We start from the raw sequence: 18,741 nt of genomic DNA, 5'->3' as shown, positions 1-18,741 counted from the left end.
AGTAGAGGTCTTGAGCTCCTGCTATCACCACCAACAACTCATGAGTGATGACCATCTCCGGTGTCAGGACGTGTTAAAGTACTTTTTCGGAGGGTGGCCACAAACGCGGTAGTCAGTGAGTTGGCCAGCCTAGTCGGTTGTTTACCCTAATATTCATTATCAGTTTGGTGGCATATACCTAAATTTAGAACTATCCAGTCATGTGAATGATTATTATCACACATTATCGTATTGTGATTGGTGATGAATACATAATAAAACCATTTTTACCTTATATTATTGGCATATCTTCATAATTAATAGCATATTGGAAGAATAATTCTATATCAGTGAAATCATCTTTTATTTATGCTAGGCTAGCCAGTTGACATTTAAGATAACATGATATTCATGTTTCACTAATAATTCATTATCATTTTAGTAGTAAATACATAATAGTTTAGAATTATCGTACATTATCTTATTGTTAGGGGCTTGTGGCAGCAATGAAATGATATAGAATCGTCTTTATTATTTCGTTTATTTTGAATTTTTAAGGATGCAGTAAGTAAAATAGCATTTGTAATAACATCCAATTTAGATAACCAATTTTTCATAAAATATTTGTTGCAAAAGCTAGCCTATACACAGATGGCTTTGTAATTTAATAGTCATCTTAGGTTATACTACCCTTGGCTGGATTTTGTCCTTTTAATCCGATGTCCGTTGGCTCCAGGTCTGTTACAATGAGGTTTTACTTTACTACATAGGTTTTCTTTTAAAAAAATATATGTACTGTAGTTTACGAGTGTGTAATGATATTAATGAAAAGAAGAAAGACTTTTAATGTAGTTTTACGACTGTTTCTCTTGGTTTTAAAAATGTTTGGTCAGTTTTGTTGTATATGAACTAATAGTAATAAATAACACTCTAACGTGCATATGTATTTCATAGCACAAACGCATGCGTAATTATTTATGCATAGTACTTATTTTTATGTTGCTAATAGAATTGTAATAATGTAAATTATATTGGTGGTTTACATAGCCTAAAATACACCTTTGGTTTACCTTTGTCAAAGAAATTTGTTGAAAGAAGGATTAAATTCTATGTATAATGCATATTTTCATCTGAGCCAAGGATAAAAGAGCTGATGGGTGGTTGTGGAAGGCAATTACGTATTATTGTTATTATTTTTATCATTTAATTGTGCTGCTTATTTGATTTGATGGATTTTGTTTACTTTCAGTCTCAGACAGAGGTCCATCTGTGGTAGTTGAGGAGAAGAAGATGGAGGTCAATGTTGAACGGACTTCTGGTGGTTTAGGTTTGTCAATTGCTGGAGGAAGAGGTTCAACGCCTTACAAGGGAGATGATGAAGGCATTTTTATTTCGAGAGTAACTGAAGATGGTCCTGCATACCTTGCTGGGCTACGCGTAAGTGCTGCCAACTTTTGGTTTCACAAAACTACTGTATCTTGTAGTTAGAGACGCCAAGTTATTTTTCAAGTAAGGGAAAAAATCTAATTGCATGATTTAAAGAAAGCCTTAAGTTTTTGAGAGAAATCAACTTTGTTTTTTTATTTTTTTACTTCAGAAATAAGTTTTGAAAGGAAGACCTTTAAATTTTAATGTCTGGTCTTATTTTGAATAGGTTGGAGACAAACTGTTAATGGTTAATGGACGTGATGTAGAAGTATGTGACCATTATGAAGCTGTAAATATTATGCGTGAAGCTGGTTCCCAGCTAAGATTAGTTGTATCCCGAGAAGTGACTAAGCTTGTACCAGATAAGGTAAGTTGCCACATCTTTGACTAAAGGGATTGTTTTGATTTGTTGTGTCCAAAGTTCTTACACAATTTTTTGCCATTTTTTTCTGGTGAAATGTTTCTTATTTAAGTTTTATTCACTTATAGGGCATATCTTTAACCTATCAAGTATAAGATGTCTATTGACGTTATGTGGCTAATTTGTGCCAGGCTGTGTACAGCATTTTAAATCAACAGGAACACGTGTCAGTAGTGAGGAGTTTCACCTTTATTTTTGTTTATTTTTTCATGCAATTAATAATCTTTACAGAAAACTGTAAAGGTGGAGCCTGTAGGAAACCATGTGGTGTCTCCAAGCATTGTGAGTGTTAGCAAAGTGCCAGAACAAACCAGCGTGCCTGATAGTCTGCCAAGGGAGGTCACAGCCAACCACATGGGTACACCCGTGAATGGCCACAGTGAAGCTCCAGCCGTCAATGGAGAGCATGCTAATATGAACGGGGAAAGAGAACCCAATGGGGAAATGGAGGTAAGGTCACATTTTCATTTTTCTCTTGGTGTTCATTCTATTCGACAAGTTACAAAGAATAAAATGTCCCTACTGATATTTGAAATACATGTAATTGTTCTGTTTTGGTGTCGTGTGTGGTAGTTAGTGCATGATTGTTCAAACCTTTCCATCAGCACTTTGATACAGTGAACTTCCCGAAGCAGATCCTGACGGAAACCATCTACACCACCTTAATGCGAGATCATAATGGTCTTGGCTTTAGCATAGCAGGTGGAAGAGGGGCAGCTCAGTTCAAAGATGGATCAGATGTAAGTGTTACATGAACTTCTTTTGATAGATTTGTATATGAAATAAGAAACTTTGGTGGTCACATGTTTATGTGTTTGTAGCAATTATGATAGAAAAGGTGTTCATCAGTTTTCAATATCTCTAAAGCATACAAACAAAATACTTCAGTGAGAAATATGTGTTTTTATATATTCTGTGTCAGGTTAAGTATGAAGTTATTGAAAAATACTTAGCCAGTTTTTTTTTTTTTTACATTTGCATGTCGTGTGGTGTTAGTGTTTGCTTTACCATTAATTTAAATGTTTTTCAATTTTAGGCTATTTACATATCCAGAATAACAGAAGGTGGGGCAGCAGCCAAAGATGGCAAGTTACAAGTTGGGGATAGAGTCATATCAGTAAGTTCATTCTTTATCAGTGTTATTTTAAAGTGATGACTGAACTTTGTGTGTAATGTATGTCCTTGTTATCTACTGATGTGGACAACAAATGCTAGATTAAGGTTGCAGTGGGTAATAACAATCTGGCTTTACAGATAAATGGTGTTGATCTTGACGGAGCCCGGCATGACCAAGCTGTATCTATGTTGACTGGCTTAGAGAGATTTGTGAGATTAGTAGTTCACCGTGAGACTTTAGTTCCTCCAGGCCAAGGGAATGCAAATAATTCAAAATCATCCCCTCGTGTCTTTGGTGCTCCTCGACCCTATACTGGCCTTTATAGTGCAGGCTCATACATGGCCAACCGGCCTAGTTATACGGGATATAGACGAGCACAACCCGGAGGAAGATTATCAGGCTCCTCCTTACCAGACAATTGTACAAATCATAGCGGACCTAACTGTAGTCCATCTTCCTCGCCAGCATCAGTGACGAAGCATCAGCAGCAGCAGCAGCAGCAGCAACAGCAACAACTATCCAATCAAGTCATTCCTGATGCAGCTGTACCTAATGCTGTTGGGAACATCGCAACTGGCACCACCCAGGTAGCCACAAACCGGCCCCTCACTAATGATGATTTTAATTCTATGATTCCACAGCATTTTTTGGAGGGCCGGTCTAAAGAGGAGACCCAACCCTCAGTGCATGTAACCGTCAACCTTCCTACGGACGACATGCCTTTGGGAATGGCTTTCCCACCTCCACCCACCAAAGTAGGCATAGTGACAGAGAGCATCACCAAATCCACTTTGACGGAAACAGTGGTTACACGAATCACAGACAACCAGTTGGGCGAGATGCCTCTGGTGGTTGAGGTAAGGCGGGCTCTACCTGCCACTAACACACACACACCTGGGAGAGGACACATTTCATTTAGTTTTAGGGTCACTGGTTCTAACAGTAAACTCCATCTAAGCCTTGTGGCATGTGCTGGAATGGAAACTGCATTCATGAGTCATGTAAGGAAATTTACAAACAGGAAGGATGTTTTGTTTCCTTCCATTAAGTCTGAAGAGAGGTCTGATTTTGATTGTGTAAATTTTGCGTTCTAGTTATATTTTACAGCTTTTTCTTTGATGCTGCATTAAGAGAATAAATGGTTTTTAATGGGTTTGAACCCTGTATTTTATATTTCTAGAATTATTTTTGTATGAAATAAAAAAATTGAGTACTACATTTAGTAGTATTTTGATTTGATTGTTATGTAGTGTATGCAGTCTCTCATTACAGGGTACAGTAGTTTTGCACACATTGGTGTCCTCTCCCTTTGCTTTTACAATCGCTTAGATTCTTAGGTACGATAAGTTATTTAATTTTCTGTCTTAACTTGTTAGCTTAATCTGTCATTTCTCAAGAATGAGCATCTCATGTTATTATCTTTCTGACAACTCTTGTTTATTAGTAGCACTTGGGACTTAAAAAACATGGAGGTTTCCAACAACTCTTGATTTTTCCTGTACACTTCCTATAGAATGCTCGCACTAAGCTATTGCCTTGATGACCATTACAGTTCTCATCATACAGTTGCAGTAGGTCACCATTGTTGCTTTTGAAATTATTCGGCATTAGAGTAGTGTGTTGGAATATCGGACTCAATTTCAGTCTTATGTGTGGAAAGGAAGCTTGTTCACTGTTACCCCATTAATCATGAGATGCCTGCTTGTGTACTGTATGAAATATCCAAGTTTTACCAACCTGAATGATTCAGAAAAAGTTTAATTTTCTCAGTGTTATATCCTCACTTTTTCAAATTGCATCAGCCCTCATTGTGCTGGGTGACTGCATAGTGTCAGAGTGCCAGCAGCTTGTTTAGTTGCTCTTCCATTTTCCCGTTAGTAATGCTCTCTCTCTCTCTCTCTCTCTCTCTCTCTCTCTCTCTCTCTCTCTCTCTCTCTCTCTCTCTCTCTCTCTCTCTCTCTCTCTCTCTCTCTCTCTCCATTTCTAGTCCTTTTTCCAGTGTGTTTGTGATTGCTGCCTTCATTTACCAGATTGTTCTTTAGGTTGCTGATCATGTTAAGCAGCCTAATGTGTTTGATCCTTCACTTTCATAATGCCTTAATTTACATTATATTTATAGTAATGGTTAGGGTAACTTCATGCTTCCTTTGTGCCATTTAAGTGCTTGGAACATTCTGGAGTTAACAATCGTTCACATTTTAGTCAGTATGAACTGCTCCCTGGCCTATGTGGTTTAGTTTTAAAAGCTGACAAGCAGGGCATTACTCAGATCAGTTCCTGGGACCTGGAATCATTGCTGGCTCCAGGTCAACATCCCATCATGATCGTGGAGTCAGTATCTTTGTGAACTTGCATAACAGGAAGCTTCCAATGTACTGCTCACTGAAATTGGTACAAGGTGCTCCACCTTCTCCACTTTCTCCTCTTGACAGCAGTGTCACTGCCGTCAAGTGGGAACAACTTCTACCTGCTTTAAGTGGGTTTATATTGGGTGAGATGCCACCAGAAAGACCACATTCAGCCTGATGATGTCCATCCTTCGTTCTTTTGGGTTAGGGTTAGACCACTGTTGTCCTCCCTCCTAAGTAGTGATTCAGACAACTTATAGCTAATTGGATTATAGTGAACAAGCAGTGTTTCATAGAGAAAAAGATGGTTTCCAATACAGATGCAGTGGAATGGGATGTGATGTAGAGCAGAGGTGACGTTGTTACCAGGAGAGATGTGAACTTTCTGATTTTGGGAGGGTTCAGGTTGGTGTGTTTGGGATATTTCATACTCGGTACCAGACATTGTATGATTATGGGGTTTTGTATTGAAAAATGTTTTTTTATGTAGGGTTTTATATCACTAAAATGCAGTCAGCTTTGCATTAGTTTGTTCTTCAAACTGTTTCTCAACATGGGACGTTTGCTGGGTATCTGTTCTTGAAGTTATGGAGAAATATTAAATGTTGGGTTTACATTAATTGCATTGGGATGTAAACTAGATTGTTCATTTTAGTTACTATTTTTACACAAAGTTGGCTTAATTATCCTCCATGTTGGGAGTGGGTGATATTTACACACTTTACAGTATTCATGTTAAAATTTGCAGTAATTATTACAGAATAACAGGTCATGATTGATATACCTTTGTTGTCATTGTTGGTAAGTCACTCTCAATAATTGAATCTGGTGGTAGTTTTTATATTGTGACAACCAGTATTACAGTATATTTCATCTGTGAAAGCAATATTTAGCTGGTCCATTTGCTAAGGCATTTATCCTACAAAAAATAGTTTATTTGTGGTAAACCTACTCATTTTAAGGGAACCCAGTGAATGAGTTTTATTAAATAAGTGTCAGGGATTGGGTTTAGGCTTATCTGGTTGGGTGTGGCTCCAACTATTGAGAGAAACGGGTATGCAAAATGTCTGAAGAGTGAAGAAAAAATATTTTATCAGTGTGATTATTCAATTCCTTTTTGAATGCTCTTGGCCTACATCATTGGAAGAAGGTGAGCTGTGCAGTTCAATTTACACTTAATAAGTTCAAGGTCATCACAATTTTAAGTTGATGTCCCTTTGATCATACATCCTTGGGCTGATGATCTATGAACAAGCATGCAATGGTCTATTTGTTTACTTAACATTACATACCTATATCCAGTATTGTTTGTCGTCAAGACTTGACAGTATGGTTTTCTGTTTTGATCATTTTAAATATTGTTTTTAATTTTTCTTAGTAGATGTAGCACCACTGACTCTCAATGACTGGCTAAACATTTTAAGTGACCTTTTTTTGAGCCTTTGGAAAAGAAAGGTGGGCAATTATCTCAGTGTAAAGGTAGGGTGGTGTGACTTCAGTTGTAAGTTTGTTCGTCTTGACACAAGGTGAACCAGCCTTCTCTTCCACTGAAGCAGTGAGTAGTCCTATGCTTAGACTCTTTATGCCAGATAAGTTTTTGCTATTAACCCCACATTTTTTATAGATATGCAAATATTGCTCTTGACTTGGCTTATAGATGCTTTTTACTAACATTATTTTTGATATTGATTCTTATCTGGTGGCATTGGAGGTTGGGATGTGGACTGCGGTAATATTTATGAAAATGCCAGAGAAGACATAGTTTCCCTTCTGTTTTAGGATTTGAGTACTGAATTTTTTTTATTGTAAGTTTTATGTTATATGAAAAGCTTGGCTGAAATATTAAAACTGGTGGTGTGGGTAAATGATGAGGTACTAACAGTTTGATCTCTCATCCTGTGCATTTCATCAGCTTTACTAATTTAAACTTAATTAATTGTAGTAATTCTTTTAGTTGATGTAAGCAATAAGTGTATATTACCAAATTCATTTAAGCTGGGAAAATTATTTGAAGTTTGGGTTAATTATATGCAGTTATATTCCAAGAAGGAATTACTTGGAATAATTTTTATCATAAGTACTATGAATGGTGTTTACATGACAGAAATTTTTTATTGAAATTATACTTAATGGTTGCTTTCTTTTATGATTCACTGGTTAGGATAAAAAAATGTCATTGAATAGTGCAGATTCTGAGCCTTATGCAGCATCTAATCTTAGTATTTTAATTATGAATATATTATGTCATAGTTGAAGAAAGATCAAGCAGAGTTAGTGTATACTATATAGAAAAGGATAGCTAAATTAGAAATAAGGAAGATGTTTCCTGTACACTTGGACTTTGACCCAGGTCGTAGTTTAAAATATATGTTTAAGAATACACAATCATCACTAATACATGCACTAAAAGGGAAACAGGAAAAGTAATACTTCTACATTTGGTCAGATTGATACTGTAAAGGTGTTTGTTCATACACGAAACAAACCTTCGGTCTTAACATTAGGATTTACTAGCGCCAAGCTGGAAACCGGTAGAATTAAAATTACACTTGTGAGATCCAGGGACTAATGGCATCTATACCAGGTCACGGGGCATGTATACCCAGAATGCCCACGGCTACCTGTGACCCACCAGTTATTTTCCTACCGCCTTTAAGATAAGATGTGTTACTGTCTATCTGATTTAAAGCCGGTTTTTCAGTTTGCCCGTTCTTTATCCATTTCATTTTTTATTTTTCATTCCTTTTCTTTCTCCAAGTGTGATCAGTGTGTGGTAAGAGTGTATACGTGGTATGATGGAGAATTTTGCATCAACCAGGCTGCTCCATATGTTTCTCCACCTGCTTTTGATTTGTCTCATACCCCTTCGGTTTCTCCTAGCGGTTCTGTATCGGAAACGTCAGGAGGGGCCTTGGGTAATTTTATGAATAATTTGCACTCTCCTTTGTTCCCAGCAAGTAGAGGGGGAGATCCGCCATCTTTGTTCCAGGCTCCTGCTACTGAAGCGCATAGGTTAGATGGTATGTGGTCAGCGCTAGGCCTACCAGGCGTACCAACCTTGGATGGTCTGCTTGCGCATTATATGACGTCACGGTTCCAGCAGGGTCTGGCAGCGCTGAATGTTCCTCATCCCCCGGGCTTGCAATTTATGGGAATTAATGCCGTGGCTTCACCATCCCACTCAGTGTTTACAGCGATGCAGAACGTGGGAGGTAGTTTGGCAGCAAACGTGCGGTTGCCAGCAGAAACCTCTCAGTCTCTCCCTACGAGAGGGATGACGTCACAACATACGTCACACTCCGATATGGCAGGCGTGATGACGTCACAGACCGATTCTCGGCCTTTTTCGCTGCACCCAGACGCTAATACGCCTTCTGACCCGTCAATGCAAACTGTAATGCAGAAATTACAGGATATAGAGAAGAGAATGAATAAGAGAGACAAAAAGAAAAAGTGTGATTCGCCTTCTTCGTCTTCTTCCTCTAGTTCGGCGTCATCGCTAAGTCCGATAACGTCACGGCGAGCGCCAGTCAAGCGTTGGAGGAGGATTCGGGAGTTCCTGGCGGATCCTTGGGCTAAGAGGAGAAGAATCAATTCTTCCTCATCTTCGGACCAAGACTGTCATTTCCAAGTCAGCAAGAAGGTCGGAAAGTCAGTGGCTATTAAGCACAAGGTTGGCAGACGAAGCCGTTCGCAAGAATCCGAACAAGCGAGAGAGGTGACGGCCGGCGGGCTAGCGGCCGAGGCGGAGTTGCCAGTTCGGATCGCAAAAACTGCGATACCTCTGGTAAAATCGACGTTGGCGGCAAAAGGTGCAGCAGAGGATGGAATGCAGGTCCCAGTTTCGCCCGTAAGGCCGTTCAAAATACGTACGAAGGACGATAAGGCTCCTATTAAAAGTACAAAAAATAGAGAGTTGGCAACCGCGGCGGATACGTTCGTGGAAGGCAGTGTCCGTCTGGATAGAAGGTCGAGGCCGGGCTCGCCGACGCTCGAAAACGATGCCAATACTAATAGAGACGAACTTATCTCTGTCTTAAGGGAGCTTTCATCTTGGAGATCTAGACAAGATTCTCGCTCTAGATCCGTGAGCAGAGAAAGAGTGAGACGTTCTCGTTCCCCTGCTGACTATCCGGGATCGAGCCAACAGCGGCCAGCAAAGATCAAAGAGACCGCGGCCGTAGGGGCAGGCGGCCGTGGAATTCCGGGCCGTCTGTCAGAAGATAGAGGCGAGACAACATCCCTTGTGACGGAGAATGGTACACTAGAGCCGGAGGAAGGAGAAAACCAAGAGTTTCTGGCCTCGTATGCAGAGGTGATTGATTTGATTCGTCAATTCAATAACCTTTCGGAGAAGACAGAAACACCGGCCAGTATGCTTCCGCCTGGAATTGACATGGCATTTGGACTAAAGAGGGATACCAAGGTGTCGTATGAATTGCCTTGTTCGAGTCATGCAGAATCTGTCTTGCAACACGTAAACGCAAAGATTGCAGGGAGGGATAATTCCTTAAGATCTAATAGATCATTTAAATTTATTCCCCCTCCAATGATAAAGCAAAGGAAATATTATACGACACCGAAGGTCCCTTTGCTGTCTAGACAAATGAACCCTAATGTTGTAAGGTTAAGGCCTGGATTAACCTTGGATCAGGTTAAAATGGAGTGCCTTCGATGACGTACCAAGAGGCTGCTACGTTAGAAGCAACAGCTTCTTATGTCTTTCAGGCTGCTTCTTGGTTAGACCTTTGGTCAACAGCAGTGGCGAAGATTGCATCCTCGGAAGCAACAAGAAAAGTAGTGGATGAACCATTGTTCATTAGATTACTACAGTCAGGTTCCAAGGCGATTGCGTACCTGACAAACGTAAGTGCCAATGTTTGGGCAAATATCCTGCTAATGAGAGAGATGCGCGTTGGCTAGATTAAGCCGCAATGTGGATTTGGATTCCCTGTTAGCAATGAGGAATGGGGATATCTTGGAATCGCAACTGCTGTTGCCAGAGGTCATACTGGAAGAGGCGATAGATAGAAGAAGGATGGACACTAACGATAGGTTGGTGCAACAGGCAGTTAGGAAAAAAAACGTCTAACAGTCAAACTACTCCTTTGGAGGGAAGACAACAGCAGATGTCTCGAAAGAAGACAGTGAGACATAGCATCCCTAATAGAGTCACAAGACCCTCTTCCCCAAAGAGGCTAACTCATCGGCCCTTTCACAATAGAAACAACAGAGGAAGGGGCAATAGCGGAAGAGGGAGAGGCTCAAGAAGATAGGATGGGCGCCTCCCATCACTCGGCCACACCAGTGGGGGGTTGCCTGGCAAATCACTGGAAGGTGTGGCAGGAACTAGGGGCAGAGCAGTGGGTGGTGGATGTTCTCAGGATCGGGTATTTGATCCCGTTTGAGGTAACCCCGCCCCTGACAGATCAACCATTACCCCACGTCACTTATGCCCACAAATCTCAGAAGGCCACTATTCTGCAGGACGAAGTGAAGAAGATGATGGAAAAAGGAGCTGTGCAACAAGTATGCAGTCCGTCAAAAGGCTTCTACAGCAGGATTTTCCTGGTACCCAAAGCCAACGGGGAGTGGAGGACAGTAATAGACCTGTCAACGCTGAATCTGTTTATAAGGAAAACCAGTTTCAAGATGGAAACTCCAAAAACGGTTCTACAAGCAGTCAGAATCGGAGACTTTATGCCGACAGTCGATCTAAAGGACGCATACTTTCAGATACCAGTCCATCAGTCTTCAAGGAAATTTCTCCGCTTCAGTCTTGCAGGGAAAGCTTTCGAATTCAAGGTCCTGTGCTTCGGATTGACAACGTCTCCTCAAGTTTTTACAAGAGTGTTCACTCTCGTGTCGACGTGGGCGCATGCTCAGGGGATCAGGCTAATAAGATATCTGGACGATTGGCTGGTGATAGCAAAGTCCAGGGAGAAATTACTCAGGGACAGGGCGGCCCTCCTGCAGCTTTGTCACAGCCTAGGTATTGTGGTGAATCAGGAGAAGTCGCAGTTGGATCCAAGTCAACGTTTGGAATATCTGGGAATGGTGATAGACACAACACAAGCCAAAGTATTCCCGACAGACCAAAGAATAGAGAAATGCAAACAAGTGGTGAATGCCTTTCTGGGAAAACAGACACAGCCAGCAAGACAGTGGCAGGTGGTGCTGGGAATCCTAACCTCCCTGGAGAAGCTAGTACCACAAGGAAGGCTACACCTTCGGTCCCTACAATGGAGGATGAAGGAGTTTTGGTCACCAACAGTAGATCACCCGTACGAGCAAATTCCCTTGTCGGCAGAAGTGAGGAAAGACTTGCTGTGGTGGATGATCGACGACAATCTGACAGTGGGTGTCCCCCTTCAACAATCCTCTCCAGACCTCTTGCTGTTCTCGGATGCGTCACTAGAGGGCTGGGGAGCCCATATGGAGGAGTTGATGGTGTCAGCAAAATGGAGTTGCAAGGACAGAGAACTCCATATAAACGTGCTGGAGTTAAAAGCAGCGTTTCTAGCTCTACAGGAATTCAGGGAGAGAGTAAAGGGACACTCAGTGGTATTGATGTCAGACAACACCACAGTAGTAGCTTATATAAACAAGCAAGGAGGCCTAGTTTTCGGCAGCTACATGTGATGACAGTTCAACTTCACCAGTGGGCTATAGAGAACCTGGTAGACATCAGGGCCAGGTATATTCCGGGAAAAAGAAACATAGTGGCCGACAAGTTGAGCCGCAGGGATCAGATTCTGGGAACGGAGTGGTCCCTGCACCAACAGGTAGTGGACAGGATGCTCATGTTGTGGGAAGGACCGATCATAGACCTATTCGCAACCAGGTACAACAAAAAGTTGGAAGTGTATTGTTCAGTAGTCCCAGACGCAGAGGCAGTAGCAGAGATGCGCTACAACACCCCTGGGACAATCTGGACGTGTACGCATTTCCTCCATTTTGTCTAATCCGTCAGGTTCTGAACAGGGTAATGCGGTCTCAGAACCTCAAGATGACCCTGGTAGCCCCGTTATGGCCGAAAGCAGAGTGGTTTCCAGACCTACCTTGGAACTCCGAGTAAGAATGTGGCCAAGAAGAGGTTACCTCCATGGAGCAACCTTCTGTGTCAGCCGCACGTGGAGAGGTACCACCAGTCGGTGAAGTCCCTATCGCTTCACGGGTGGAGACTGTCAAGTATCTCCTCCGAGCGCGAGGGTTTTCACAGAAAGCAGCAACTCAGATGGCAGGTAATATCAGAAAATCATCTGCGACAGTATACCAAGGAAAGTGGTCAGCATACTGTGATTGGTGTCGTAGAGGGAACGTGTCTCCACTCGGTACCACTATTCAGCAGTTAGCAGACTTTCTGATATATCTCAGAACAGAAAAAACATATGTCTGTATCTGCAGTGAAGGGGTACAGGGCGGCTCTAGCCTCAGTCTTACGAATGAAAGGAGTGGACATATCGTCTTCATGGGAGTTGGCCATGCTGATGAGGAGCTTTGAACAGTCATGCCCACCAAAGGAGCTAAAAGCCCCAGATTGGGATCTGACCAAGGTACTGAGTAGTCTGACAAAACCCCCCTACGAACCACTAAGGCAGTCCACGGATAGGAGCCTGACCCTGAAGACAGTCTTCTTATTGGCCCTGGCTTCGACCAAAAGGGTGGGGGAGCTACATGGCCTCTCATATCTCATAAAGCACTCGAGAGGTTGGAGATCAATGGTATTTGAGTTTGTCCCAGAATTCGTGGCCAAGACCCAAAATCCAACAATAGTAGACTGCAGATTCGACTCCTTTACCATACCTTCCTTGGCAGACTTTGTAGACAACGACAAAGCTGAGATGCTCCTGTGCCCCGTCAGGGCACTAAGGGAGTACTTAAAGAGAACAAGGCACCTCAGGCCGGGGTGCCGGAGGTTGTTCGTAAGTACAGGACGGAACAAGAAGGAAGTGTCCAGGAATACAATATCGTTTTGGCTAAGGGAGACGATCAGAGATGCTTATACGGCAGAAGACAGAGGGTCAGATAGCCAGGTGGGAGCTAGAGCTCATGACATCAAGGGGCGTGAGTGCTTCCCTGGCATTTAAGAAGAACATGTCTGTGGATAAAATTCTGAAAGCTGGGTGTGGAAACGCCAAACAACTTTCACCTCATTTTATTTGAAAGATGTTGCCCATAGATCCTTGGACACCTTTTCCTTGGGTCCAGTGGTGGCGGCCCAACAAGTGATATAGTTCATCCAGTGCCCCTGGCGGGTCTGTGTGCGTCTAGTCTAAGATGAAGGTATGAAAGTAGAATGAATGGGATGACTGGTCTTTTTTCTTTACTACTTTCTTCCTACTCCTTTAACTACGGGCAATATGAAGCAGAGTACCGTCTTGTGCTGGAACGGACTAGATGCAGGTGAGGTGGTCAGCCATACTGTGAAGCTATCTTAGGTGATGATATACTTTTCAGTAGCAACACACCCCTCTGGATAATAGGGAAAAGAGGGTAAAGGTGGATCCAGTTGCAAGGGACAAGAGTAAACAGTAGAATGGTATCTACACCCAGTGGAGAAAACCAATAGATCCGCTTATATCTTTGGTCCTAGGTTCATTGTCCATTCTCTTAGAATTTCCCTATATATTCGGAAATGGATAAGGTGGCAAACTCCTAGTCAGTTGTAGAGACTTACCTCCCTCCAATAGTAAGTCTATCCTAATGTTAAGACCGAAGGTTTGTTTCGTGTATGAACAAATACCAAATTTGTAACTAATTTGTATTTTTCATAACTAACAAACCTGAGGTCTTAACAGTTAAAGGCCCACCTCGAACCACCCCTCTAGCAGTCTAAACTGGGTTAGAAATATAACTGGTGGGTCACAGGTAGCCTTGGGCATTCTGGGTATACATGCCCCGTGACCTGGTATAGATGCCTTAGTTCTCCCTGGATCTCACAATGTAATTTTAATTCTACCGGTTTCCAGCTTGGCGCTAGTAAATCCTAATGTAAAGACCTCAGGTTTGTTAGTTATGAAAAATACAAATTAGTTACAAATTTGGTATTTTTCTAACATCTGCAGTACCTCATGCAGGTCATAACTTATTTTGGAAGTTGACTTTCCTGTAATATTTATCATTTTTCACTTAGTTGCATAATATAGAAATAACCCCCTAAAAGTTACATAATATAGAAGTAACCCCATAAAACATAATTATGCATTTTAGATTAGATGTAAAGATATTAATTGGATATGCCATGTAAATTGAATGGAACTCAAACCAAAATATCAGAAGGATAAGTTTTTGATTTTGACATCCTTTTAGGAAAAATGTGGCTCTATCAGCCACATAATTCTCTCTCTCCAGAATCTGCTTGCCATTGTTTTCCATAAAATTTTCACTTTGCTTTTAAGAATGCATTTTTCAGTTCAGATATATATATATATATATATATATATATATATATATATATATATATATATATATATTATATATATATATATATATACATGTATGTATGATGCATAGGTATGTATGTATTGTTATGTATGTATGTATGTATATATATCTATTATCGATTGAATATATATATATATATAATATTATATATATATATATATATATATATAAAGATAGATAATATATTATAGATATGAGTCTGTAATTTGATTTATGTGGCTGATTCAACATTCATTATAACGATGGTCATAACAACTGAAAAGTGAGGAGGGGAACAGTTCAGGAGCAGAAAGGTTTTAAAAAGACTTGAATGCTCATTCTATGAATGTCATACTAGAATCTCTTTGCAGTTTTAAGATGGAGTGTGAGGAATTTGTTAAGAAATTATTCATGTCCTTTGAGTCAAGATTTTTAATAGGAGTGGGATGGGAGATGCTAGATGGGGAGAGGTGAAAGAAGTCTGAAGTATATGTACTTACTTGAGATGTTGACTTTGGACTTTATTTATGTTTAGACTTACAGCCTTATTGTATACTTTGTTAGGTTGGTTTCATCTTCTCTCTTAGGAGAAACCCTAGACTAGTTCTCTTCCAATGAGTGTGTGTGGAGAAGTCACTGTAAGATCTGGAAGAACAGATCACATTGGATTAAAGCAACTGACAGTAACTTGTGTGGTTATTATGTGCTAAAAGCACATAATAACCATAAGTCTACATTTAAACTCGTGCTTTCAAGTTACAATTATTTTCATGTAATGTGCCCCTTTTGCCCATTATTATTGTAGATTCTTTCATTTAACCAAGGTAGTTTTGGTGAATGATATTTGTAATGAATGTTGCTTTTGCTTGCAATTTCTTAAAAAAAATTTATATATTCAAAAAGAAGCCCAGTTTTCATTTTAAAATTAGCAAATATATATTACTATATACTTTAAATATTCCTACCTGAAACTTGCAGAATTTTACAATGTATAGATATGATATTCTTCTAGCTACTTTAGACAATTTTTTCTGTCCAGTTTATTAATAATTTTAACCTGTTTTTAACTATTTTAAACTTGTGACTAGGGTAATATCAGTATTTTAGCAAATAGTACTAGATGAGCAAATGGCATTGGGTATTAAACATGATTTGAAACTGAACCAGACATGTCATCTTTCCCATTCACATTTAAGGCCATTTCATGTTTCAAGGTAGTCTATAGCCATAGAATTTAAGCCACATTAACATTAGCAATACTATATGATCAAGGGTTATTTGATCTGTGTTCAGCTGTATACAAGAAGGTAATTGATTACAAGAAAATTTGGTAAGGTGAGATTGATTTGTTTACATATTTGTGTTTATTTTTGTCTTAAGGCTTTGGAATTATGAGACTGATTGCTTGTATTTTTTATATACTTACAATTCTGAAAAAACTCTGCTCTAAGTGTACATTTTTCTGATATTTGGTCAAAAGAGCCATTAAGAAAGTAAAGGAAAACTATGAAATAATGATGCAAGAAAACTAGCTAAGTAGGAGGAGTAAAGAACATTAATATAATAATGTATTAAAATGAACAAATTTTGCCTTAGTCAAAGATAAAGAAAAGTAGAAAGGAGCAAAATATATTTAATGTTTTCCACCGAAACATTTGGTCTTTTTCGAAGCACAAATAAAAACATTTCAAGTTATATATTTTAGTTTTGTGGTTTTCAACAAAACTGTAGATCTTAAGTAAAACTGAACGCACCCTTCTCTCAATTTCAGGAAGTATCTTTGTATAAAGATGGAGGACCATTAGGCCTTAGTATAATTGGAGGCTCAGACCATTTTTGTGTTCCTTTTGGCATAGCGCCAGATGATCCTGGGATATACATATCAAAAGTAAGGAGCATTTTGTTTTTGATGCGTGTTCAGTCATGATAATTATCCTCTCTGTGTAAGATTTTGGAGATTGTTTTGATGGTGACTAAGCATTTATTTGCACTCAGATTACAGCAGGAGGAGCGGCTCACAAGACAGGGAAACTCCGTATGGGCGATCGAATATTATCCGTCAATGGTGCTGACATGACGGGAGCAACACATCAAGAAGCTGTTATGGCTCTCTTAAACCCTCCCAATGAAATTGTCCTCACTGTTAGACACGATCCACAACCTAAAGGGCTCAAGGTTAGTAGAGCGCATGCAAAAGATTCTCTATTTGTACGTTGCTCTGGGTATTACTGTTCTCTTCAGATTATAAGTAAGTGCATATTTTATTGAATTAGAATTATTAAAGGGACTTGGCATTCCTTGTGCGCAGTTATTTTCTTGTTAAGGTGGACTATCTTGTAGGGTTAAGATAGAGCAAAGCTATGAGGATTTTGGTGTAGTTAGATTGTAAGTGCGCCTTCACATTCAAAATCTTTGCCTGGATCTGACTGGAAGTAGAAATCTTGTGCTGTATGCAATATTGTGATATAATTAAATAGTGGTAGAAGTTGCTGAGCATCAACAGAATACCTGCAACCTTCAGTGTGTTTTGTTCTCTTAGAAGTTAGTATTCATTGACTAATGCAAATTCAGTCGTAAGCTGAGAATTACTGTTTGCATATGAAAATGTACCTAATGAATGCAAGCTCTGTAGAGGAGTTACTAGTTTTTGCTGGAATGATGTATTCTTGAACAGTTTGTAACTGGTGAGCCTTACTTGCCTTTAAAAAAAAAGTAGGTAATTATGAAAAATATTGCAATTTTTGTTACTTCAAACCACTTGGCTGAATAAGGATCATGATATTTATACTCTTCTGCTAAAGATGAAGTAAATTTAGATGTTATACACAAGATCAAATATGAAAGTTTACATTTCTTGAGCGAGAGGGCCACTGGGACTGCAGTCAGATTTCCAAATACTAGCCAAAAAGGAGTATTTGTGGCATACTCCCTTTGTGGAACTGTCCCTTTCAAAACTCTGTTGTCAACTGAAGCAGCCCTCCATGTGGCTAAAAGGTTCAAGGTTCAGAGGGAGCTACTCCTATGGCCCAATCTTCTTTGTCAACCTCCTGTTTGAAGGTACCATCAGCCATTGCACTCTGTCAGTCTTCATGTGTGGGAGTTATCTAGCATAATCTACAAGAAATAGATTGTTCTTGCAGGTTGAGCTGGAAATGTCAGGATGTCTGCATTGTACTTTATTAAGCAGTTTTACTGCATTGTCATTGTGTTGTCATCCTAAATTACCACTACCTGTTTTAGTGGGAAGGAAGAGGGTAATAGATGATGATTTTTGTGTGGACGTTGTGTTGAAATTAACCGCTTTTGAAAAAAATTATGATTTAGATGACTAATTAGATGATAGTCTTTGAGGTTCTTAAGGTCATATTGCACCAATTTTTTACTTGCCCCTTTTGGACAAACCAGCCAGGCAGTTTATAACCACTGTGCACGAGATGGTTAGACAATGAGTGATGCAGTATTGGGAGAATTAGATTGAATGCCAGTTTGACTTCTTGATGTATTTAGTGCATGTCTGTTAGAGGTGTTATATTAGATTATATTAAATGATTTGTACATTTTCAGTCACTGTTGTTTGTGTATTTACATGACACTTAGAAGGCATTGATATCATCACGTAAGATATTAGAGGTAAAGATGCCGATGTCATAAAAGTATCAAAATTTCTATCTTTGAATATTTTCTATGATTATGAAATATGGAGGTTACAGTAACAAAGCTTTTAATCATTATATGAGATCTTTTCAGATCAGTATTTTATTTATTTTTTCACTTGGTAGAATAACCTCTTTCACTCGTATAGTATTTTGGTTTTGGTTTATGCAGTATTTGATATGAAATTTCTAAACTGTTGTAGGATACATCACATCTAATGACAAATAGTTTCCTCCATTTGGTTATGTGCATGGAATTCACTGGTGAAAGTATTATTTGATAATACATACTGGTAAATTTGTAGTGTTTGGCATAAAACATACATTGGTACCAAGTAGTTGCTTCTGCTTAAAGATGCAATTTAACAA

At 39.6% G+C, this 18,741-nt stretch overlaps 1 protein-coding gene across 13 annotated transcripts in view; it reads left to right on the top strand.

Annotated features, from left to right (window-relative positions):
* The window catches only part of LOC135214262 (protein lap4-like), a 225,576-nt gene that overhangs the window by 64,610 nt on the left and 142,225 nt on the right, over positions 1–18,741 (top strand). For 11 of the 13 annotated variants that reach the window (XR_010314317.1, XM_064248366.1, XM_064248365.1 and 8 more), the window contains 8 exons: positions 1,229–1,416; positions 1,634–1,774; positions 2,060–2,278; positions 2,434–2,568; positions 2,865–2,945; positions 3,083–3,802; positions 16,491–16,607; positions 16,715–16,894. Coding sequence is in view for 12 of the 13 variants with exons in the window: in XM_064248366.1 (XP_064104436.1) it covers positions 1,229–1,416; positions 1,634–1,774; positions 2,060–2,278; positions 2,434–2,568; positions 2,865–2,945; positions 3,083–3,802; positions 16,491–16,607; positions 16,715–16,894 (1,781 nt within the window). In the remaining variant the exon portion in view is untranslated. The remainder of the gene's footprint in view (positions 1–1,228; positions 1,417–1,633; positions 1,775–2,059; positions 2,279–2,433; positions 2,569–2,864; positions 2,946–3,082; positions 3,803–16,490; positions 16,608–16,714; positions 16,895–18,741) is intronic. The other 2 variants (XM_064248361.1, XM_064248370.1) reach the window with 2 other exon arrangements.

This window comes from Macrobrachium nipponense, chromosome 45 (assembly GCF_015104395.2).
Source record: "Macrobrachium nipponense isolate FS-2020 chromosome 45, ASM1510439v2, whole genome shotgun sequence".
Taxonomy (NCBI): Eukaryota; Metazoa; Arthropoda; class Malacostraca; order Decapoda; family Palaemonidae; genus Macrobrachium; species Macrobrachium nipponense.
Note: the sequence above shows the minus strand (reverse complement) of the source record. Positions and strands in the feature narration are given on the sequence as shown.